General features: G+C 39.4%; 1 protein-coding gene across 5 annotated transcripts in view; it reads right to left on the bottom strand.

Annotated features, from left to right (window-relative positions):
- ELF1 (E74 like ETS transcription factor 1) overlaps positions 1-26347 on the bottom strand; it is an 87800-nt gene that overhangs the window by 24766 nt on the left and 36687 nt on the right. For 4 of the 5 annotated variants that reach the window (XM_066313353.1, XM_066313357.1, XM_066313354.1 and 1 more), the window contains 2 exons: positions 12477-12786; positions 4113-4287 (listed from right to left, as the gene is read on the bottom strand). In XM_066313353.1, coding sequence (XP_066169450.1) covers positions 4113-4287; positions 12477-12548 — 247 coding nt within the window. In that variant the 5' untranslated portion in view covers positions 12549-12786. Of the gene's footprint in view, positions 1-4112; positions 4288-12476; positions 12787-13173; positions 13394-26347 lie in introns of those variants that run through there. The other variant, XM_066313355.1, reaches the window with a different exon arrangement.

Below are 26347 nucleotides of genomic sequence, written 5' to 3'. Positions count from 1 at the left end.
AAGAGAAGAGAGGGGGAAAAACACACCTAAAATATTTTCAGTTTTTTCTCAGGGTATTCTACAAGTTTTTGTTTATCTGAGCAAGCCACAAACATAAGTCTCTGTATCTGCATGTCAGTTTCTGCCCAGTTACTGCGAATCCAGGTTTCCTATGAATCAGCATTAGCACAAGGCTTGCCCAAACACAGCATTCTGCTCTGAAATTATGCCTCATGTTGGAAGTTCCCCAACACAGTTCAAAGTCCTGCTTTCCCTATGCCTGTGTAGTGCCTTTTTTGAATTTTTTACACCACTTTGGACAATTCTATCCTGTTCCCGTTGCTTCTCTGGTGGATGAAAGCTCTGGAGAGTGGGCAACATGAGTCTTTGTCCAGGCCGAGATAAAGGCTGCACCAGTCACAGCTGTGTTTAAATTCACTGCTGGTTTTACTAGAGACAAAAACAGGGACTGCAGAACCTCAAAATTATGTCAGAAGAAACCTAAAGTTGCTAAAAGAAGAGAGAGAGACATTAGACATGGAGAGATCTCTCTTTTACAGAATAGCTGGCTGTTAAATTTAAGCACTTACTTTTTAGTATCCACTCTTAGTTGATTGTTATCTGACACTGGAAAACTGAGTTTAAAAACACACGTATTTCAGGAGACCTGCAGATCATAATTTTCTTTTTTAAAGAAGGCTTTACAAATTGTAAAGAAAATTATCTCATTGAGGAGGTACATTAAAAAAAAATCCCTCTGGTTTTACCAGAGCTACAGGCAGCTGTGAGTAATTTCTTTACAAAGTAACTGAAACCAAAACCTGTTTTTTTGCAACTGGCATCTCATCAACTCACAATCCTCACAGATTAACACTATGAAGTTCAGTTTCCACCTAACTACTCCTCTGGATTTCTTTGTAACATCAGAAATTACTACCAAAGAAGCTGAGTTTGTGCAGAACTGTTAGAGCTTCACAAAATGTATTAGACAAATGGTACCAAACTTCAAAATGTTGCAAAGTGAACTGGTTATTAAGTACCATTATCGATCTATGATCTATGAAAATACACACTTCCATGTTCCTGATTCAGACTAGGGCACAGGACATCTAAATGCAAATTTTCTGTCCCTGCTCTCTCGTGCCCTCCCCCAAAACTGTCTCAGTGCAGCCACTTCCCTGATCCCATGATAAAACTACAAAATGGCAGACTTTGATTAACTGTGGTTTTCAATTAATTAAACTCACCAACATGACAAAATTTTTAAAAAATTATAACAAGAATTAAAAAAAATATTTTCAAGAATTACATAGTTTTATTAGTTCCTCCTTCCTGTGCACCTTATATCCATAACTAGCACAATTAATAAGATATACAAACTGTAGAAAATTCTACCATCTGTCAAGCTGGTGTGGAGTTCTGCACAAAATATTATCCCCTGTATTTTTTCAGAGAAAAAATATTTCAATATTCTCTTTAGAGATAAAACTTCATTCAAAGCCAAATAGTCTAATTAATTTTGTTAATCACCCTTTACTACATGATGGTTAATCACTTAAAATCTCATAAGACTGGCAACAAACTGACCATAAAATTGTCATCGCAGTTCTTCCAGGGAAAAGTGCTTTTAAAGAGGAGGGTGATAAGGCACGTCTGCCTATTCATCACAAAAAAAAAAAAAAAAAAAAAAATTACAGCATTAGCATAAACATAGCTAAAAAGCTGATTGCTAGCCATGTCTCAGCAGGGTTTCATGTGCAACAGATGTTGTTCTTATAGTTTTCTGCAGGTTCCAATTTATATGACAGGTAAGTAATCACCAACATGTGATAGCTGTCCTTTTGAAGGGCTGAAGTTATATCCTATAGCTGAAAAAAACCATCAGTGTCCACTGTTCTGCAGATACATCCTGAAAAACTGATTGCTTCAGTTTCATGAGGCCTACTGCTAATTTCTGTTAATCTAGGAGAAAAGAGAAGCCCAGTGGATGACAGTCATAAAATAGTACTGAAAAACTAGCAACTTAAAAAGTTTAGTCATAAATTATGGCGGTTTCAGTTTTGTTCAGCTGTGAACTTCAGTCTTATAAATATTTTAATATGGAATTAGTACAGTCTTTATAATGTCTGATCCTCTCTCAAAGGCATAATGTGGAAGTGACTGAAAAGACTAGTACTAACTTCAAAGAGCAAAAGAACTCATTTCACTGTTGAGAGCAAATGAAATCAAGAAGAAAACTTCAAAGAAGGGAGAAAAGAAAGCTGAAAAATAGAGTAGGTGGGAAAATTGAGCTATGATTAGCCCAAATTCAGAGGCAGCCTACAGCAAGCTGTACTTGAACTGGGGTCTCTTCCACACAGCAGTCTTGCAGTTCACCTGAGCAGCTGTGGCCACAGCCAATGCCTGCCAGCAGTGGGCAGGGAGGTAACAGGGCCTCCCTCCCCAGTGTCCTCTCGTTTCCTCCTCTGGGGTGCCTTCACAGCCCTGGGCCCCAAATTCTGCCCCACTAGAGTCAGGCTGGACAGCTTCCTGCCACAGAGCAGGGGCTGAGCTATCAGAGCTGCCTGCCTTGTCCTGAGCAGGACCTTTCCAGCCACAGCGCTGCTCCCAGCTCGGTCTGCATTCATCCCCTTTCTCTTCTAAGGAAATCCACAGCATGCACACCGTGAAACAGATAATTAGTTAACACCTCTGTCACAACAATCATCTCTGTGAAGTGGCAGCTTTCAATTTTTAAGGACTTTGCCTTTAAAGAAAACCAGACTTCTTGAACTATAACGGATGATGGGAACAATACTGTACTTGTCTGCCTCCAAAGTATCCCAGAAACCCTTGGACACCATCGGTTACAAGGATTAAATATTTTCAGTTTCTGGCAGCAATTTGCAAACCCTTCTCATGTGACCAGCAACAACAACAACAAAAAAAAAAAAGGTTAGCAAGGGTGTTCACAAAAGTGGAGTTTCACAATTACTCATACATGTAAAAATTCACACACAATATATTACAGTGAATATGAATTCACAAAAATGATCTGCTATGAAATTCACACAGACGCATTAAGTGGTGCTTAAGTAACACACTGGGGAAATGCCAGTTGTAGTGTGAATAATTAATCTGAACAGCAAGCTGGCAAGAGGTCTCAACATGAAATACTGTTTGAGTATGGAAAACCTTCTTGAATAATAACCTAACTTATTTGTATGGTCACAGTCTGTTCACAGATAATTCACTACTATGGAAAAAAAAAAAAAGAGCCATATTAATCAGATAAAACCATTTACTGAGAACAGCTCATGTCAATTTACTCTGTGAACTGTTCCTCACGTCAAGTTATGTTGAGTTCTTGCTTTGCTTTTGATAGTAAAAGATTGTATCAGAGCATGTCTTTGGAAATAATGTCAAAAGTATGAGTGAAACCAGCAACCTGTCTCCACCCCTGGAGACAGTCCAGGTGTGGAGCCTAGTGGCTGAAAGAAAACTTCTCTCTGTAAAGTATCTACCCCACCTTTGAGACTTTTGCTACAAAAGCACTTCAAATACACAGATTCAGAGAGGGGTTGGTTTTAAAACACGTGACAGAACTTTGAGCTTTTCCCTTGAGAATTGTTTGTTCTTTAGGGATATCTTTTCTAACAGAATTTACAAAAATATCTGTATTTTAGGTATGAATCATTACTAGAGATCCAAAATTAATACTATGCTGAGTATACTTACACTAGTAAGTCACACTAGCATGCATATTTTAATTTATAACTTAATTATATTTTAATGTATACCCTCAAGAAGTTAAAAGCAGTACATCTACTCGAGCTGCATATTAATATGTTTACTTAGGAACATACCACCTATTAAGTAAAAGCAAACAAAACCTATGAAGAACAAAGAAAAAACCTTGTTGGTACTCTGAGCAGGACTCAGCCTAATCACTGTTGATGGATGAAACTCTTCACCATTATTAGCTGTGCAACTGGGATTGCAAGCCACCTGCTAACAATATTAATAGCATTTTCTCTGTCTTGTACAGAATTAATAGCATTCAATACCACTATTCATTTTGCTCCCCGTTGTTTTTTTTTTGTCACAGCCATCTTGGTGCAAAGACGTGGCAAAGAGATGGTTTTATTGCCAACCTGTGAGGGTGATATCATCATCTTCTATGATTTGCTCTTCTGCGACATCCAGAGAGTTCTCAGTGATCATGTCACTAGGTTCATCCACACAGGTTAAGCCAGAGTAGTTATGGAGGAGTTCTGCACTAGGAACATGCTCCACGATGACAGCAGGGAAAATAGATGGATCACCAAGCTGGGGGGTGGAGAAAAAAATCAAACAACGAAATATTAGTTAGACTGCCTCCAATCTAGCCACTTAATGACTAATACTTCAGAGCAGACCAGTACTAAACCACCTGGATATTAAACAGTCAGGAGGGAGTACTAAAGGACAAGATGGTTTTTAGCACCTGAATGCAGATAGCAGCAGAGTCCCACCAGAAGCCAGAGGCTGAATATTGCTGCAGTATCTACTGTACTGACTGTACTTCAGTCCATAACACCAGACTTGGATGACATAGTTTTGCATCATTAAAGCTGACAATAAAGAGGAGTGGCACAGTAAGTGGTAAACTTTGCTGGCAATAATACTGGATGAGCAACTTGCTGCAAACACTTTTGCCTTTTGCTCTTCCCATCAAGCTGAGAGTTAAGGAGTCCTGTGGCTGTGAGGAGCAGACAAAGCTCTCACAGGCACCAAATTTCCTATGAGACAGTATTTGAAAATCACTATTTTAGGGGATGCTTACTACAGAAGGAAGGGGTGTAACAGGGTGATGTAAGTCCTGTAATACATTCCCTCTCTAATTCTTATGGCTTTAGTCATTTGATATTACTCACACCACACCCCTCTCACTACTTTCCTTCCTAAGTCTTCTTTTAGACATAATCCTTTGGTCTTGATAGTCATTTGCATCAGATACAGAAGAAAAGAGGCAGCTGGGAAACAAAAATCAAACTGCCTAGCAATAATAACAACATGCGCACTCTCTGAAAAGGCAACCGCTCAACAGGAAGAGGTTTTCAGGAAATAACATCTACTACAGACACTCTATTTTTCAAAGTGAGTATTTTAAAATGTCATTTGCAGGAAGAAAGTAACAGCAGATTGATAGCAGAACAGGTTCAAAGAAATTTCTAGTGTAACTCTACAGTTCCCTGACTACAAAAAATGAAACACATTATGAATGTGTCAAACTTAGAAACAAGAAAAAAAACTAAAAAGTTACTAAAACATATTTCTGAGAAAACTAGTATATGTATATTTGGTCCCACCTTCCACAGAAGAGCACACATATGTATAGATCATAGAATGGCCTGGGTTGGAAGAAACCTTAAAATCATCTAGTTCCAATCCCCCTGCGATGGACAGGGACACCTTCCACCACATCAAATTGCTCAAAGTTCCATCCAGGCTGGCCTTAAACAGTTCCAGGGATGGGAATACACAACTTTTCTGAGCAACCTGTTACAGTACCCTTCCACCCTCACAGTAAAGAGCTTTTTCCCAATATCTAATCTAAACCTACTGTCTTTTAAGTTTGAAGTCATTCCCACCTGTACTGTCACCACACACTCTTGTAAATATTCCTGTAGGTTCCCCATAGGTATTGGAAGGAAGATGAAGTAGTATTTTTAACCACACAAGTAAAAAACCCAAGGGAAAAAAACAACTGCATGATTATACCCTTGTTTAAGAATTACTCATCTCTCACTCTTGCCACTACGCACACTGTCACTGACAGAAAATGGTATCAGAGCTATCTGCACAACCCAGACAATAGCTATGGGAGTAAGCCTCCCATAGGAAAGAGTCTGGATCATAAGCACTGAAACTAGAAATGCAATTAGAAGTTTTAAAGAGCAGTAATTACCACTTCAAATTGCTCTGTGTTTTGTAAAACATGTCTCTGCAAAAACTGTGGTAAAGGGCAACCAGGGAAAAAACCAAAAATAGTATTTTAATGGGCTTCTATCATAGACAGTCTCCAAAAAAAAAAAAAAGTCCACAAAACCAAAATTTAAAAGAAGAAAAGAAGACCCAACAAATAATGATGTATTTTATGAAACATGTTTCAAAAGACAGCAATATGGTACAAAATCAATAAAAATGAACAAAGTACAGAGCAGTTAAAGCCCTCTTGTGCAATCTTATCACCAGATGACAGGTGTATACCAAGTCAAGCAATGGGACAGCTGTTACACCACACCTTTGTGGGCATCTCTAACCAATGCTGTATCATGCTGGAGCTGAGAATCCTTTATGGCCAAGAGGTCCCTACTGCTCCTCATGTTCACATTTTGCATCCAGTTTTTTTGCTGACCCCTAACATCCTTGATTCTATTTGCTTCCAGGCAAGAATAAACAAACACATTTGATTAAATAAAAGCCGCATCAATAAAAAAGATAAAGCATTGTAAAGACAGAAGAAATCCAAAATTTATTTTCAGTAATACATTCTATAAGCTACAAGGTAGATGGTCCGTTACAGCCTCATTCCTGAGGTACAGTTATGTTCTAAAAATAGTTTAAATACCTCAGTTTCAGTAATATGCCATGATACATAACTTTTGGGATTTAAGTTACAGACAGCTGTGGTGCAGGCACTTGGACATGAGCCACAAACCCCAAGTTTCCCTCCCAGCCAACAGCCAGAAATGGTATTTCTCGGGCACAATTTCCCTGCCCAGTTTTAGTCTCCTGTACTACGACAGGATGTCATGCCCTACAAACACCTATTTCTGTGCACTGACAATGAAATAGGGGAGGTGTTGGGGTGCCTGTTTCTGGTGTGGGCATCTGTGTCCTGCACACCCACCATCAGCAAGTGGCCAGCTTCCTGCTCCCCAGCATGTCTGCACAGCAAGGCGCGCTCCGCTCGCCCCGCTTCCGCCCGAGCACCAGCAGCTCAATAGCCGCAGTGTCTGCAGCCACAGATCGACTGCCTGTGCTCAAGATAAGCCTTACATTAGCTTCTACTGCAGAAGAAAATTACTTCGGCTCAGCGCGGTCCTCCTCTAATGACTCATGGCGTTGGCTTGGCCTCTGAGCAGATAATTTGTAGAAAAATGTTACAGAATAAAAAATGAAACACAGATAAAATCAACTGATTGTCACATGTATCCAGACCAGTTTCTCAAAGCCCTGTTTATATTACACCCTACTCACTTTGCTATGAAACCTAGTTACAAAAGCCCAAACATCCACGTTTCTAAAGTATGCTTCACTACTGACCAGAACGTTCTTTTCCTGTGGTACTGAGCTGTGCTGCTTTGTGCGGTTCAGATCCATATAATCAGATTTGAACTGCTCTGCAAGGTTAAACTGTATTTTTATAATATCTAGAAGCATCCATCATACAGACTCTGATAATGCTCACTGTGTATGTCTGCAGGCAAAGAAATCCCCATGGCAGGGCAATACCTCTTCACCTGAACTTGGTTCCGGACTACCCAAGGAAGCTGCTGAGCACTATGCTTCCAAAAGAATGGAGATGAACAGAAAAGCATTCACTCATGGTAAGACACTTTAAATGTGCTTTTCTTTAACTTAATCACAATTTTGAACAAGAAGAATAAGAGTAAACATCACTTCTTGTGACCTTTCATTTTAAAACTATTGTTATAATTGCTTCCAACTCATACCCTACAGTGGTACAATGTAGGGACTTTCCTACCTGCCTGAAATGAAAGAACAAATTCTAATATGCTTCTTTTGGGAAAAGCATTCACAAAACTGAAAACAAATTTAATTTGAAATGCATTTTTGTGAATGTGCTTTTTTGTACAGTACTTGCAACTGGTTATGATTTCATTAACAAGCCTTTCATTTGCTTTTAAAAGTTAATACTAATGTACACATGATTGCTGTGAAGTAATCTCACCTTGGTACTTCTATAATGTTTTTGATTCCACTGATAGTGCCTGAATTCCAATTGAGAGCCAAGCTAAACCTTCCTCTAGCTCTTGTTTTGTAAGACACAAATAACTATACACATTTGGAACTGCAAAAGAGCCCTTTTTTACTGCAGCTCCCTTTGAATCTCGTGTGTTATGAGATTTACACACAAGCAATGCAAAAAGCATTAAATTAAGAACTACAAGGTAGTGATTCAATTAACATAAATTAATTACCTCTCTAATAGCAAGATCACAAAATAATTTATTTCTAATACAAACATGCTTCTATATGCCCTAGCAAAAAGGAAGAGTAGACACTATCCCGAAGTTTTAAAAAAGTCCCAAATTAAAGTGTCAACAATGATTTTCAAGAAATCAATACAGACATCCACAGAAGAACAATTTGTGTATTTTTAAATTTCTCCTACTTCTGCTGCTTCATGTTTCTCATACAAAATATAGGTAAAATATGACACCTTAGCTCTAGCAAAGCCTTGACTTGGCCTCAATCCACCTTCTATGTCTGCTGAGCACATAAAACAGTTGAGCTACTGCTAAAATCTTCACAAATCTTAGACACCAAATCCCTGCAGACTGACCTTTACTAATTCAGAGGAATACAAACTTCATACAGATGCTGAAGCCCATGGAAAGTCCCGTGAGCAGGTCCCTGAAAGCATTGGTAATACTCCACAAGCCCCTAACAACTGAACCCAGTCCTCCTCCAGGGGCTAAAAGCAGCAATCTTCCTACGTGCTCTCTAATTCTTTTCATGTGTTTGACATGCTGACAAGGTGTTTCTTTATTTCTCTGAAAATTTTCCCATGAACTGTCACCAACAGACAGAAGATCAAAACACCACCCTGGCCACAGAAATGGAAAATAAGGAAGAAGACGACTTCTGTTTTGGAGGTACTGTCTTCTCATACTACTAAGGATGACAACTTGTCCCAGGAATAAGATGACTAGCTTTTAACTGGTGTGGAATAAATTTTGTGCAAGTGAGTGATGGGTGGGAAGAAACACATGCAATAGATAGTAGAAGGGAAAAGGTACATGGGAAAAAAAAAGGAGAAAGCAACCTCAGGGACAAAACAACTGTCTTTTTAACCAAACAACGGCAATCAGACTCACAATACAGATGACCATTTATATTAAAAAAACAACCCTCCTCTCGCAAAAGAACAAATAAATCACCCCAAGAAACTAAACAAAACTAGGGCAAGTGACCCTAGTGACTAGAAAGCAGCTTTTGGTTTTCCCTGGCTGACAGTCCCTGTGCAGAGGCAGCTTCTCAACTTTAAAGGTATTCCCACTGCCAGCATCTCAGAAGGGACCAAAGTGCACTGAGAGATGCTTCAGACAGACACATGATGCTTGCTTCTCTGGGAAGACAACCTCATTACAGATTTCATACTTTCCTTAAAGTCTTCATAGAACTGCAAGCGGATAAGGGGAAGGAACCTTCCGCAGGAGCTCGAAATAGCCACAAAAAAGTAAACCTTCATCTTGACCAGGTGGCATAACCTTTCTGAGAGCCCATGGCAGTATCAGGGAACATGGAAGAGTAAACACAGGCAGGGGGAGATGGTGCAGAAGTCATGGCTCAACCTAAGGTCTCAGACCCCTCTTTATCATAAGAAAGGAAGAGAGAAACAAATGCCAGAGGTAGAGAAGGGGTCTTCAGGCACAGGTTAGTACAAGCATCAGAGCCATCTGAGAGAGCACAGCCCAACAGAGCAGTCATGCTGGACACAATGTTAGCATTTTAATGGTTGTAATGATTCAACTTCTCTCTGGCACCATTTAAAACTTCCTGCTATGGATCTAGCCAACGTGGCTGCTTTTATTCAGCTTTTTAAATTAAGAATGTCCTGATCAAATATCACATTAGCTGTAAGCCCACAAAGGACTAAATGAAAAGGCATTGAGAGAAGAAGCTGCAGATAGAAAGAGAAGCAGTGGCATTGACAGGTTTAAGCAGTGGCATTGACACAGCCAAAGGCTGCAGGAACTCTTGCCCAGTTTTATGTGTGGTCTCTCTCTGTCTCCCAAGAACAACAACAACAACAAATCCAAATGGAGCAAAAACACAGAAAAGAGGGGGGGAAAAAGCACAAACTATCTATTTTAACCAGATCTCCAACACGTAGCAGAAGCTAGACAGGTTATTAGTACCTTAGCCCAAGCCACTTGTTCCCTTCTGAAAATTAAAAGGATTATTTTCACTTCATTTCTTCCTCACCACAGATCAACTGTGTGATAAATGAACCCTCCAACTGACAGAAGATCCAAGAATAACAAAAAAATTAAAAATCATTCTTTTCTAAACTGCTAAGGATAAAGCTGATAAGAGCGAGCCTTTCCCGTTCACACGGGTCCATGTGATTGAGCTCCTCCCACTGGCATCTGCCGCTGAATGCTTACATTTGCAAATGGACTGTTCATAATTTATGGTTGTTTAACCAAGACTTTAAAAAATAAAATTTAAACAAAATAGCCATGAATTATGACTTCCCTGAAATACTGAGCATAGTTGCCACTTAGACCCTGAACCTCTCCCCACAGCTGTTCCATGTCCCAAGAGCTCTTGGCACAAGAGTGCTCCAGGGAAAGATTTGACAAGAAGAAAAGTACCAAAGTTCTTAAAATGCCAGCTTGTGGGGACATGGTAAAAATAATTATCCAAACAGTAGTTAAATGACACCTTTTGTATATGATGACCCAAAAAATGCCCAACACAGAGCACTTACAGAGCTAAAATTTTTGCAAAGTACACAAACTGTATTATCCATCCCCAAATACAACTAATCTAAGAATTTAGAGTAAACTAAACTTTAAGAGTCCTGTGTAGTAAGAAGCAGGTCAATCAAGTATAAGCAAGAAGCAGTCTTTTTATGCTAATGTGCTATGAGCTCTTGGCCGAACTAAACCTTCCTCCAGTTTCCCAAGTCTTTGGCTGTGCAGGACTTCTCTCCTACAACTGAGCATTTAAAATTTACCTTCAGACATCCAGCTAGCTGGCGACCTGCATCTTTGATATCTGAACTAAGTGAACCAAACGATTTAAAAGGAGCTTGCATCTGACTGCAGCAATGGACTTCCTGCTTTGCACCCTCCATCTCCGGCCTTTCACATCTTTGGTTTCACCACCTTTGGGGTATACCACAGGATATCATTTCTTAGACTTCATCTAGAGTAGAATTCAGTGGAGTTATGAGATAAACATCAAGGCTGAGTTTGTTCTGAAGCTGGAGAAAGCTCTGTTTATAAAGGTTTTACTGTTCTGTTGAGCACTCTTTAGTATTTTTCATGTTTCTCAGGTGAGCATCTGAAGAAATTGCAGTAAGCAGAATGCACTGTTAAACGAGACAAAACCACATCTGCTCACATTACCCTTCCCAGAACCCACATTGACATAGCCCTCCCTACCTCAATTCTCCCCTCTCCTATTGGCTTGTAAAGAAAAGCCACAAATGAACAACTGAAGTAATGAACAGCAGAGGTAATAAGTAAGGCCCATTTTTTACTACACTTGTGCAATTCCCATACCTAAATCCCCAGGCTATCACAAGCTCTGGAAAAATACAGGGAAGGAAGTTACATTACTAATTCCACCCAAAACTGAGTTAGCACTTCAGACAGACTCAGACACTCAGTTCATTGAAATGATCGCATGACTCTGACAGCAGAAACAGGCCAGTGACCCAGCCAGATATTAGGCCATACAGAAAACCAGAGACAAGATTATAAAGCCAAAAGCAGGGTTGTTTTTAAGAGAGGAGAACAAATGCTTTTTACATTAACAAAAAAGGAACAGTTTGTCATGGCACTTGGCCTTTTAAAAAGGCTCAGACACCCCATTTCTTGTTAATAAATACAAGCTCTAATATAAACTACCAGCTATAGAGGAGCCACATGATTTTTAAAATAGGAATCCTACACTGAAGCTTCAGGACTCACAGGATGTGGTTTAAATAACCAACACCTAACTGAGAGTCTACTCAGGTTGAAATAGACATATTTTTCCCTATAGTATAAAAGAAACCAATTTAAATTACTTTTAAGCTTATTTTTGAATAGCCAGCATGCAATAGCACAATTTGGAAACCAATCTGTAAATAACAGCGAGCAGATGTACATACTGCCCCTCCCAGTTATCTGCAGTGTGACCATTACTTTTACTCAGAATTTTATCCTAGCACACTAGAGAAGCTGAAACTACTATAAAATACCATAATTTGGGGAATTCTACATCACACATGCATGATTCTACTGGCACAAATCAGCAAAACAGGAAAAATATTTTTGGAGGAGGATGTCTCTGCAATACTGCAGGGGTTATAACATTTAAACCAATTTCTGTTCCGTGCATGCAAGTTACAGGAAGCAACAGGAAGCTTTTGAAACAGCACAAAGATCTGCTGCAATAATAATGACCTCAATATTTCCTTTTTGTGTTTTACACCACATTTTTACTCGTGTTTCATAACACTGTTAGCACCAACTTGTACAAATATGGTTTCTTACACCATCCCATACCTGCTGCTCATCCTCCATGACGTTGCTGGCAAATTCAAACACAAGCTCATTCTGCTGTACAACTGCTGCCATAATAACGCATTCCCAGGTCTCAGCTCCACATACAAAGAAAAACGTTCTTGAACGTGAAAAAACACAGAGTTCCACTGAGGTCCAGCTGGGCAGAAAGGCAGGTTCACAAAATGAATCGAGTATCAATGTTTGTGTTTCTTAGATCCTCAGTGTTCCTGGGTTCTTTTCTTCTCAAAACAAAACAAACCAAGGCAAACCCTTTCCTGAGTTGTTCTTCCCACCTTGATAGCCTTTACCACTGTGGAGAGAAAAATAAAAAAAATCATTAAAAAATTGTTACATTAGTAATGTAAAAGAGTAGCAGTGGCAACAAAGCTTTCCACATACTAAACTGCTTTATCTACATCTGAGGAAGTCAGACACTTTTGTGTCTCCAAAGATATTGCTTTTACTGATTAATGTATGAGAACTTTCATTACCTGAAACAGAACTATTTCAGGAAGTAAGACACCAGTTTCAAAGTCTTTCATATTAAAAGCATGAGACTAAGGAAAAGTTATAAAAATTAACACAAAGAAAATTCATATTTCCATTTTCATTTGATTCAGATACGTAGTTTACACATTCATTAGTACCTCTCATCTTCACAGTTTATTCAAAGTAAAAATACAAAACTCAGATGGACCTACTCAGCTATAGGATATCCCAAGTATATCACATTTCTTCTTCACACACAGTTCAAATTCAGCAAAGTTGTTGTTTTGCAAGTAAAATGCCCTGGATCTTGAATCCCCATGTCAAAACTATGAAATCAACAAAAAAATTCTTTGTACATTCCAGAGAGTGCCTGTGTTCCTACATGAAGCAGATCTTCAGCTTCATGTTAGAAATGCACTGTAAACGTACCCTTATCTCCACCAGAGGCTCACAAGCAGCCGGAAGGAAACAGGACTGACCACGTCACGGCAAATTAGAACCGCCAAAAAAACTGCACAGTACGAAGAAAAAAAAAATGCCCAACTACAGAATGTAAACAGCTTCAGTAAAGGGCTGTGGGCCCACAGCTCCCATGTTGTTACTTACTCATTGGTGCCAAAGGTAAACTCGGTTAGGGTGAGCTGACCAAGAGGTTGCTGCACCACTTCTGGGGAAAGAGGCAAGCACAAAAAGAACTCTTTGTATACAACTCAGGTGAACCAGACATTAATTTAAAAAAACTACCATTTCAAAATAATAACAGGAACAGGTGTCTAAAACTAGGAGCCTAAGAAGTATGGTGGTGCCTAGGAATTTAAATCAATCTATTTTAAAGGAAAAAAAAATACATGGTTCCTAGTGTTCTGAGCAAACTTCTTTAAACGGCCTTTGATTAAGAGCTGCTGTGACCAAAGAAGGCAGAGGTCTAATATGCATCCATCCAGAGTTAGACCCCCAGGAAAATCAGTGTCAGTGCCATTGGTGATGATTAGCATCTGCCTTTGTCCAGCAGGTTTAACTTTGCCCTGTTTTTGCAGTAGGCTGAAACTCAAAAAAATGAAGAGCATCTTCCTCTCCCCAGTGCCAAGCAATTTAATTAGGGAGGATCATGTCAGAGACTTGTACTCCCTCACTCGAGGAAATGTAACAGCTGTTTTTCCTATATAGACTGCGGTATTCCCAAATTCCTAAGTAGTGATGGCAGAGCATTTAGGCATTTAAGTCACTAGATCCTACCCTTCTAAGAAATCAGGAAACCCAAGATTATGCAAACAGGAGAACCTCCCCAACTTCCAAAGTGTGCTCTAATTAGCTGTTAAAAGGTCTGTAAGAGTACCCACAACCTTAACTACATAATATTTGCTTTAATGAGAGTTGCATGCATGAACAGAGAAGGAAGTGCTGTAGGAACCATTTCAACCTCAGCGCATGTCATTTCACTGGTTGACTTGTATGGTTAACAAGGCTTTCTCCATACTTCAGCAGGGTTATGGCACCGAAAGCATTACATGCAACCATATAATCCTGGGTGACTTCCCTAAATCTAATGATATGGCTTTGCCTTTTAGAAGATGTTGATTCCATCAGGAAGTAGACACACATTGCCAGCACAGTGGAAGTAAGCACAACTTGGCCCATCCTAGACTCCTACCATCCTGTATACCAGCTTGAAAATAAAGTATATAGCTACATAATATATAGTTTAATATTGCCTACAGACAGCGATTCAAGTGGGATCTATGCCAACAGGGATATATCAACTTTTTCACAAGCAAAGACAGGTACAGAAATTTATTGAAATACAACTTCTATTTTGGTTCCTCCTTAGGAATAAATTGTAACTGTCCAACAAGATTAAATAATATTTTAAGTCACACCCTATAATCAGTGAAGAGCATCTTCACTGTAAAGGATCACAAGGCAAACAGGGAAGTACAAGGACCACCTCAGTTGTCCAAATGGAGACTTCTGTTTAAATGGAGACTAAGCTAACTGTCCAGTGCCAGAATACTGCAAGGGCTTATAATCACAGCCATTACACTGATTGAAGCCACATAAATGAACAAAGGCTACAAGTTCTTTAGACCCAGTAACTTTCTAAGGTCAATAACAATTAATTGAGTCAATGTAAAATCTGGATAAAGGGCATGTTGGAGACACACACTACCAAGTAAGCTTTAAATATAAGGAAAACTGTAGGTCAAGATCCCTAAAACTTTTTAAACTTCCCCACATGCACTGGGAACTGACATTTTCTTCCATTAGTGCTAGGTTATTCATTATTCTGTAAAACATTAACATTTTACAGTAGATACTACAATACCAAAATGTACACTAAATGCATAAGATCCAAAAGCTGTGGCAGTAAACTTACTAAAAGCCATAAAGAAATATTTCCTTACTTCTTATTTTTAAAAAAAGAAACAACTAAACTCTCAATGCAAAACTATTATCCTGATTTAATATAATTTAAGAGATTGCAGCAGCATAATGCATTTGATCCACAAAAATACTGCTTAAACCACTCACACTTCATGCTAACTCCTAATCATCTGATAGCACTGTAGGAATGGTCAGTCAAAAGCTGTTTTATGAATTCTGCACTGTGGTGATGCAGTGATGTGAGAGTGCTCCTTCTCCTATACATCCCGTCCCCAAAACCACCAAGGGCTCTATAGATAAAAGTTGAGTGATACACTCTTTTTACAAAAGAAACATCTAACCACAATATTAGTACAGAATCCAAGGACAAATGAGTGAACAGGCTTTAGTGGGCTTTTATATCTAACCTTATGAAGGTTGGGGACTCAAACTATTACTGTTTGCAGGATATTTTTCATTACTTCTGTTGCAGTGTACAGTAATAGCAAATGATGTACTGGGCAACACCAGCACAACAGAATAATGCAAAAGTGTTTTCCTTTAATCCATATTACTTTCTCTCCTATACAGAAAACAAGAGCAGCTTTTCACAGAAGCCAGCAGAATTCTAAACCAGCTATATTTTCCTTCACATCTATTTTTATAAACTGTGCTTTCGTTATTCCAACTATCATAGGGTCCTGCTGTCTATAGGCTAAGACAAACATGACTATTGTTTTTGCTGTGTAATGCCACTTATCCTCTGCCTGATTTTACATACATCTGTGAGTAGAAAATAAGTTATTTGCAAACAGCATAAAATGTGTAAATTCTATTCACATGCACAGTAAGCTTGACTACATACAAATAATCCTAGGAGAAAAGGAATATATTATTATATAATATATGATAATTATGATAATATATATTATCATAAAATTTACATCAAATTTTCAGAACTACAGAGGAAGTAAGGTTTTGCTTTCATTTTTACTAATTGTACAAATATATTATAAAAAGCAGCACAAAGATACAGCAATATAAACAAACATCTTGATTTTGCTTAATCCTTGAAACTGAACTGAAATTATTTTAATCCTCCTGGAAACTCCCCTCATCCATTGATTTCAACATCTAGAAACAAGCTCCTCAATCAGTCTGTCAAAAAGCACATTCAGTCTATCTAAACTTTACTACATCCTACTCTGGTATCCCAGAAGATGCACTGTAGGATTCCCTCCTAGACATCATAACTTTTTCCCTACCACTCTTTACCATTTATACCCTCCAGTTAGTCATAGCCCATTGAGGACTAACCGAGCCAGTTCAACAAAGTTTCCAAGAAATACCTCCAGAACCCATGTTTTTGGTCCCAATGGTGAAGCTGCAATATAGCAACTAGGCTCCATGCTGGAGCCACGAATCCACAAATTCTCCTTCAAATCCTGATAATATGAGCCAGTATAGGCCACACAACCTCATCATTCAAGCACTATAATGCAGAACACCAAAATAAGATAATGGCACCACACTGGAGCAGGTGTAGCAGGTATCGAAGTACCAGGCAGAAACCTAAAAATTTACTAAAGGTCAGCTATGAGCTTAGAAGACTCAAGTTTTGGTCCTGAGAGCATGCCACATGAGCTGAAAGATGCCTCCAGCGAGCTACCGGATCCAGTCCCATTCAGGACTTTACTGTAGTAAAGATGACTGTAATCATCCTGCACTGCCTTTCTCATGACATTAGTAAGATCATTCACACATTTAAAATAAGAACTAGCTTAGCTGCTTTAAGATTCAAGTGCAGATCTGAATTTCAAGTTACTGATGAAACAGTTCCAGTCATTCAACATGGGGGCAAATAACTTGAGATGGGAATTTCCCATTGATTTCCTAAGACAGTCTGCAGCATTAGCACTAGCCAAGAAATGTCAAAGTTGTGACTTAACAGAAATGCAAAGTTGAACCCCTCCTTCTCTACACCATCTTGGATACAGGAAAAAGAAGGAACTGAATGAGAGGAAAGAGAACATTAAAGGTATCACCTGGAAATCCGAACAGAAGGACTGAAAACCATCTCAGGTGACATCAAACACATGGATGGCAACCACACCTTTTCACTCAAATTTCTAACTCCATACTACCAGTGGAGATTAAGGAGAGTTCAACCCGGAGTCAGTTCACCTTCTAAAGATTCACATCCCTTTAAGATAATGAACAAGCATCATCATAGCGTCAAGTTTTCTTAAAAAGGACGGCAAAGCTGAATGATTCTGCCATTCTCTTAATGCAGAAATCCCAATGATCTTTATATATAGTCCATACCAAGTATAAATGTTAACAGTTTAGTATTCTGTGTCACTCTTCATGGATTAATTTTTACTGTTCAGTAATACTACAAATTTGCACAGGACAGGGTACTTGAAACTTGTCCTTAGATCCAGGGCATCTGCACTGATGAAATGACAAGAACAAATTAATATATGTCACTTGGCACAAAAAGTTTCTGAAGGCTCAGTATTTCAGCTGCTCACACAAATTAAAGGAGATACAAAAACAACATGGTTAAGAGGGTAGCACTGAGAAAGGAAAGAAATAACATAAGGAATAGACTCAAGTCTTCTGAGAGCATCCATGCTGCCTAGGGCAAACTGTGCAAAGGGCAGCTGACATAATAAAAGCCAACAGAGTGACCTTTGCTGAGCTTTCATTAAGGACAAAGAAATCATCAGTATCAATGAATCCCTGTTTTGCAGCCTGACTGGAAACCACAGGCTCTCAGTGCACATACAGCAAGGAGGACAGACAGTAAGAGGGTTTATCTGTTTAATATAAACACACATAAAACCCCCAAATTACACAAAATCCAGTCACTATCAAAGAAATTAAATGAGTCCACTTGATATAAAAACAGATATTTACTCCAAAGAGAGCAAAAACCACAAACACAAGCAACAAGCTCTCTGCCATCACAAAAAAAAAAAAAATTTAAAAAAAAGAAAATCACCTTTTTATCTCCTTTTTTGTAACTCTCTCTTTTAGCCTGAATATTTAATTTGAGGCAACATTCCTTTCCAGACTATTAACAGTAATGGCTCCAGCACTGTTTACAAACTCCTCCATGCCTGAAAACCCTTTTCTTCCAATCTTCCATGTTCCCTCATATTTTTCAAGTCCCTTTTATTCAGCACATTTATGTAACACAGCTGTTGTACACAAACCCAGCAACCTGGCAGAACACTGCTGGGAAAGCCGAAAAAAATTAAAGCATGGTTTAGGCTTTGTTCCCTCTGTATCCTCTCCCGCCAGCACAATCAATGTGTCAAGGCAGCCTCATATCAGCGTAGATTTGTAGATGTAGAGCACTGTAAGTAATTGATTTATGCTACAGCAACAAAAGATCAGCCTACCACCAACAGGCCAGGCCTAAGGAGTGACCTAAAAGATGCTGAGGTGAGACAGGCTCTCCTCAGCTTTATGACTGAAGCTTCTGAGCTCCAAAAAAAAGTATTTGAGCATCTGTTAAGAGCAAGCCTCCCTAATTTGATCAGGCAAGGAAAGGCCAGGCTGGGTTTTAGTCACCTGTCTGCAATGTTTGCTCTAGCAAAGTAGAGCCAACTCAACAGGAAAAGTTAGCTGACCTAAAGCAAGGGAGCAAGGACACTCCAGGGGGAATAGAGGGTACAAATCCACTCTCCTGCTTCCCCACTCCCCAGGCATGAAAATAACTGCATTTTGCATTTTCATAGACTGGCTGCATAGTACAAGAAGAGGTTAAGGAGATTAGACATAACTCATCTCACCTGATGGGACAACTCCATCCTACCTCTCCTCCACAAATCACATGAGAGACTGGACCTCTTTTCCTCCTTGCCTGCGACCCCCTAGCTCTCTTTCCATCCCAATCAAAACTGTTTAGTAGATTCAAACATAATTTTGCAGCTGCCTTTTGGCACATTAGATACTGAAAAGAGAAGAGCATTGGAAATTTTTAGAAGTGGTTAAACCATCACCTGGCTACTCATACAGCTTTGAAACTTTCCAGATTGAATTTGGGTTGCTGAAGCGCCAGGTGATAGATAAATCACTTATTTCAATTACAGTTAGATAAAGCCAGGTAACGCTTCACTGCACAGCCACTACTCTACCTGCCCTCACAGACACACGGACCTGGGCACACACACATCAGCTGCAGTTGCATGAACACACTTTCCATCCATGCGCACATGCATCACATATACACCAACGCATATGTATGAAACGTGTGCCCTTCTATTGACTTGACTTTTAACTTCTGCTGCAGCTGTTTGGCCTTCCTAAGATTTTTAAAAACCCACAATCTCCCACATCTCTATACAACAAGGGGATACGTGAAAAGTCCTCCATCTCTGCTTCCAGTTCAGTCACCTCCACCCACTGCTGCTCATCAACACCACAGCACCACTAGGATAATATTTAGCTTGATCTTCCCCTCACCCACTGAAACCCAAACAAACAACATAAATCCTTAAAAAGGACACCTAAAAGGACAGTGTCCCCAAGGCAGTGCATGAGGACAGCACACAGTTTGTGAAGCCTGCAAGAATTCCATAGACTGTCTACCAGCCAGGGAATGGAGCAGCACCAACATCTCATGGCAGTATGAACATTTTGGTCTTGGAAAGCTAACACGTGTGCATAGGCATTGCCAAAAGGAAAGAGAGGTGTAAGTCAGGCCTTCACCACCTGAAAAATGCTAGCCACAAGCACACCATCACACCAAGCTCCCTGGCAACCGACAGTATGACTGCCCATCTTTATAAGAATCCTCTGTAGGACTATCTAAAGGTCTCTTATCCTAACAAAACCATCAGATGTTATGGGAAATGTTTCTGAAAGCATGGTCTTGTTCAGCAATGTAATATGGATCCAAGGACCAGCTGAAAACATAACATTCATAGGAAAGACCTGCTTTTCCTCTTGCTACTGCATAACAGTACACGAATATGCTATTGTCCAGTATATGCAAAGGCTGGGAAGTGTGGTTTGCTGGTCCAAAACTCTTGGCAGTCACTAACTTGGTCTGCCCCTTGATTCTGCCTTTTGTAGTTAAATCATCACTATTCGTAAAGAAAGGAAAAATTCAGGTGATCACATTTCCCAGCTAATAAAATGAGAACATGGAGACATTCAATTAAGAAGCAACTAGTTTTAAAAGGATGGAAGGAAAGCAATGAAAAATTCATCAGCTTAGGTGTACTCACTCAAACTCCTTGTCACGGACACAACAGAATTCAAAAGCTTAGGAATATTGTAAAAACAGCTCAATGTAATTAGACCAAACCAGCTCCATTACATAAGGATTTCTTTTTAGACAGTGAAAAGAGCTGTCTTAACACACAACAAACCTTCAGTAATACAGATTGCAATCACATGTCTCTAAACGCAGGATTTCGCAGTCATTTTATTCTTGTTAACTGCGCACTCTTCAATTTACATACTCTCCACCAGAAAAACAGTAATATTTTAAACATTGCAAAACCAGAATGGATGGACTACAAGTTGGATATAACACTGCAAATGTCCACTTAGCCCAGCTCATCAAGCAGTAAGTGATACCAATTATGGAGAGAATGGAAAACAAAAGATCTCTCATTACTTCCTCTCCAGCAACAATTAGTATATGCTATTTTATCCAATAGTAAATTTGCAGAGACAGGACTGGTTTTATGTCTTGTAATAAGATAACTGAATTACCAGCATTAATAAGTAACATAAGTATCAAATTTATCTTCCTATTTTTTACACTGCACAAAATCTCAAAAAGCTGTTTTTAAAAAAGATAGCAAGGAAACAGTAAATTGATGAAATCCCAAATCTGGTTCAGAAATTTTTGCAAACCAAATGCATTATTCCAATGACACAAAATAAATGCTTTAAAAGGCACCTTTAAGTCGTGTCTGGCATTTAATAGCACCTTTTATGGAACATTAAGGCCACAGGCCCATAAGAATCTATAACAACAAAGATGCATATAAGTCAAATTTCACTAATTTCCAAGGGAAAGATCCCAATACAAAAAGAGCTGCAAGGCTGAGCTCCAAGACAGCTAAAACAGGACATGAAGAAACCTGTAAAAGATGGGTGGACTGGAGAAGAGCTGTTTGACCCTGAAAGGTTTTGCTCTTTTGATTAATACATACACACACAAAAATGAAGTAGTGTCAGTGGGAGGAAGAAAAATCAGAGAAACTAAACATAATTGCTTTGGAAGGGTGCCAAACTCCACAAGTAATCAGTTGCCAGTCTGTAGCCAATACTGACATAAAACTGTCAATCATTCTCTAAAAACTATTTTGCCCATAAATTAGCAACACAACCATTATTTTTAAATTACATGCAAGTGAAAGTAAAGTTTACCAAAGGAAAATGAATGGCCAAAACCAATAACTTTTCTTTAGCTACTCTATAAATGAGCACTATATATATATATATTTATATATATATATAAAAGAGGAAAACGAAAAAAAAGAGGCCAGCAGAGATCAAGTTCAAGTTGAAAGTCTCCTGTTCCAAGGAACCTCTTCCAGCCAAGCATCAGTAATTCTAGATCAGGGAGTTAAGCTCCCACAGGAGTTATTCAGCATTCTGCAAAAGTTGCTACTGGACCCAGCTCAGTAAAAATCCAATTACAACTTTTGCAACACAGATTTTTAGCACTCTGTGCATTTTGTTTTGAAATTAATTTTTAAAAAAAATCTTCTAACTGGACTGTCAAGCACAACAAACAAAATATTTTAGTAAGTTCAAAATTACTCTCTGACATAGCCATAGAAGTGCTGTGTGATTTGCATTTCTATGTTTGAGTACTTAAGCAGTTTCAGAAATATTAATTTAATTGATGTGCACCAGCTGGAGAGGGGCACAAACTAATCCACACAGAACCCGCTGAGGCCTCCCTTTTCCCAAACTCACAGATATGGACTTCAAGCCTCAGTTTGGTACTTTGCTCTTGTCAGCAATGTTTATGTTCAAGGTTGTATTTGGCACATGCCAGGTTGAGAAATGTAAAGGGTCTTACCTTTGCAGTGTCTTTAAAAGTCTGTATGAATTCAGAGCAGATTAGGCCATGTTTCTATTGTTTGCCTCTCATTTGCTGTCAGCTGTCAGCAAAATGAACACTCAAAAGCCTCTGCAGCAGGCTGGTATTAGTCAGCTAGACTTGAATTTCCAGTTCTTTTACATTGCTGTCTATTTTCCTCCATTAGGTTAGCCTGTCCTACCCTGGTATCAGATTACAGGGAGCCAACATTTATAGCACCTTGCAAAACAGTCGAACATATCACATACCTAAGTCTGCCTATACCTGTTGCCCTCAATCCTTAACCCTTTCTACCAACAGGAGAAATGTGTATTCTAGACTGTATCACCTACAAAACATTAGCAGCAGACGAGTCGTTTCTCCTTCTGACCTCACAGCTACAGGATGGAGTGAGATTTCATTTCAGGAACAGTGGAACACAGGCAGGCTACGCCAAGAACAGAGGCTCCAAGATGCCCACAAGAACAAACCTGCACCTGCAGACCCTATCCCCAGTGAGAGCCCTTGATCTGGAAGCATTTGCTGCTTATCTCAGCAGGTCTGAGAAACCCCAATGCCCATTCTGGGTTCAAGATCATGCAATTACACTGATTCCTTGCCTCCCCTCAGATCTGACTGCTAGAGCAAGAGGCAGGCAGGTGTGCTCTCAACACGTAAGCAGAATGATGCAAGGAGATGGTGTTTACAGCCCATGGCTCTCCCAGCAACACTGGCTTCCTTCTGCCCAGCCAGGATGTGGTGCTGCCCTGGGCTTGGCTGTTCCACCATCCCTCTGATGGCTTCTAACCCCATTTCCCTCTCTGGAAGGTGTCCTGCTAACCCTGACTAGGTCCTACAATTTCCACTGACTAGGTCCTACAATTTAGAGAGTGGCAAGTCAAACCCTGAAATGCTGAAACAAATGGAGTAGTGATTTCCCTCTTTACACAAGATGCAAGGCCATCCCATGGCCATCAGCTGCAGTGGCAGACTTCAGAGGACTACACAAGGTACTTTATGCATTCTTGTATGACAGATACCTTAGCTTTCCTTCATGCTCATAAGGCACCTTGGACTTAAACAGAGTTGTAACAAATGAGTATGCATATTCTTAGAACTCATCCAGGGTTGCTCAGGCATCCTCCTTCTTAGGACCAGTGGTCCATTTTGTTAAAGCTGAGAATATACAGCGATGCACCATTACACTCTTACAAGCAAGCTAACTCAAGAGAGCAGAGATGAAACACACAGGAAGAACTTTAATTACATGTTGCTTTAACTTAAATCTTTACTTACGTAACTTTTACTCCTTTAGATAAGAATCACAGACCCAATTAAGACAAATCAAAAAATAAATGGCTAAGAGGGCTTGTAATGAGAAACAGTACAGCCCATGCCACAAAGCACTGCAACTAACACTTATCTATAAGCTGCTCTCAGAACTAGACAAACATTTTGGTCTTCAAGAGATTCCACTTATTTACAAGAACCCTTTTATTTATATTTAAGTTAGCACCATGGTTAACAATGACACCTGAGCAAAATATAAATACATATTTCCATTTTATTTATAAAGTTTATCAGTTAAAACATGTTTTTGCAAATGCAATGCCTGAAGCTTTTTAATCTACTTGCCACAAAGATACTAATTTAACTTTACTCATAAATATAAGAAATTAAATACTTAGTCACACACTTCCAATGGTTATACCACAGGAATTAATCAGTGACAACTTTTGCACAAGGCAAGAAGTCACCTGTTTTCTCCAATCTGTAACCAGTCAGAGCACCTACACAGTGTCCCAACACACAACTTCCCTAAACATCCCCAAAGGTCCATTTTGTCACCCGTTCAGTCACAACAATTGAGATTACTTCTTTTCAGAATTTTTTTCTAAGAGTTTGATGAGTGAACTAAGGCAAATACTACTGTGATTTTTTTGGTTTTAAGGGCTTGGAGAGTCTGACACTATTCCTAACACAGGCAGGGATTTACTCACAAAGTTGGGACGGGAGAGACGAATTTCCGTCAGCAAATCTCTAGGAAAAATTAAAGCACATTTCCTACTGTCAAAATCACAAAGCTGATACTTGCACTGAGCTTTCATACAGATTCAAAACCACCAAAACAACAAAAAAAAACCCACCCAATCCAAGAAAAGGTGACAACAATTCCTAACATCTTACATGCAGATTTACTTAATTCAAAAGTCTGTAGAAATGGCAATGAAAGGTAATTTAAGAAGAGGTACAAACCATACCTGCAATCAGGCAGACTGATAAGGAACAGCTGCACACAGGGAAGTCAGAGCCTCCTGAACTCCCTCCCACTAACCCCCAAGTGTGATGAGTCTGAGGTAGTCTCTTTCACTGTTTGTCTTTTCTAATATAATTGTCTGGAGTTCTTTTAGCACAAGAGCACTCAACTTAATGTTTGGCTCAAACTAGCTTTTTATGGTAACTCAGACAGCACTTACGTAGGCCAGAGTAGACCTGGTCTCTTAAACAAGACACCAAAAAACCCCACATCTTTAAGAGAGTCTCCCAAGGCAAGACATTTGTTACTCTTTTCTGAGGTGAAATCTTTTGCGTGATTTCCAGTGTATCGTAATTTACAGATCACTGTAGCTGCAATTCACATGTCATCTAAAGCCTAACAAAAATGAAAAATTGAAATTTATTGAAAATTATAGACTGAGGGACATAAGCTTTTAAATTTGCAGGCAGAAGGGTGAAGGATAATTTGGGCTGGAAGGCCGTAACTGTGTATTTTCCCTCAGAATGAGTCACAGCTCTGAGCTGGGACGTGCTTTCTGCATGGGCAATTTGTACCGGCGTCACAGCTCACCAAAGAGAAAGACAAGAAGGAACAAAATACTCCAGATACTCTCAAGTAAAAGACAATAGGTAAGATCTGCACCATGCAGGAAAGGGAGCAAAGTCACCCACTGACCAGTTTGCTCTGAACTCAAGGAACACTTAAAAAACATTAGCTTTAAACTGAACTTGAGATTGGATACAACTTTAAGAAAGTACCAACACACACGCAGCACTGACACATAGAGGGAGGGACATGGTCTTGGTTAGAAAATGTGAGTATTACATAGCCAGAGGGACTTCAAAATAAAACAAAGGGAAAAAAAAAAACAAACCAACAAAACCCAGACCTTAGGCTCTTGCTGTAACTTGTTTGGTACACAAACCACCTTGTTACTAGACAGCCAACTACTTATGGGTGTGGAGCACATAGCACAAAGAGTTCTATGTGCAGGTTATACCAATAATCTCATCCAGTGTAGACACACAGACTATCTCTCCATTGTACATGGAAAAAAGCAACACAATTCACTTGTCTCTAAACCTTCCAGAGATGACTCCATTCCTGCAGAGAAGCTGCAGGTTTGAGCTTTTTATCTCCAGTCTCAGTCATCATTTTTCCCTCTTTCTCCCTACTAGCATCTTCAGCATAACTCATTTGATATGCTTTAAGAATAACATTTTGAAAGGCAAACACTTCTACACTGTTCTTATTTCCCCCTTGGACTTGCTTGTCTCATTTCAGCAAGCTTTTCAAAAGGTAATCATTACCTTCCAGGTTCCAAGTCAGAAATTCACTGAACTGTGCTGTTTTCACAGAATCACAGAACTGTGGGCTCCCAGGAAAGCAGAGTAGAGGGGCAGAATCATATCCCACACCCTGCTGGCCACACTGCTTTTGATGCAGCCCAGGATGCAGTTGGCTTTCAGGGCTGCAAGCACACGTTGTTGCGTCATGTCCAGCTTTTTTCATCCACCCATCCTTGGACTGGGAGTATGATGGTGTCTTTGCTTCTTAATCCTACACAGTAAGAGTCCTGAACCAATTGTCTTTTTAAAAACAATGCCCTTCACCTATTTGTTCAGTATTGCCCTTCCTCAAAAGCCACTGCTGGGTTAAATCAATGAGGTGCTGAAGGCTGCC

Source organism: Sylvia atricapilla, chromosome 2, assembly GCF_009819655.1.
Source record: "Sylvia atricapilla isolate bSylAtr1 chromosome 2, bSylAtr1.pri, whole genome shotgun sequence".
Taxonomy (NCBI): domain Eukaryota; kingdom Metazoa; phylum Chordata; class Aves; order Passeriformes; family Sylviidae; genus Sylvia; species Sylvia atricapilla.
This window is presented reverse-complemented; position numbering and strand designations above follow the sequence as displayed.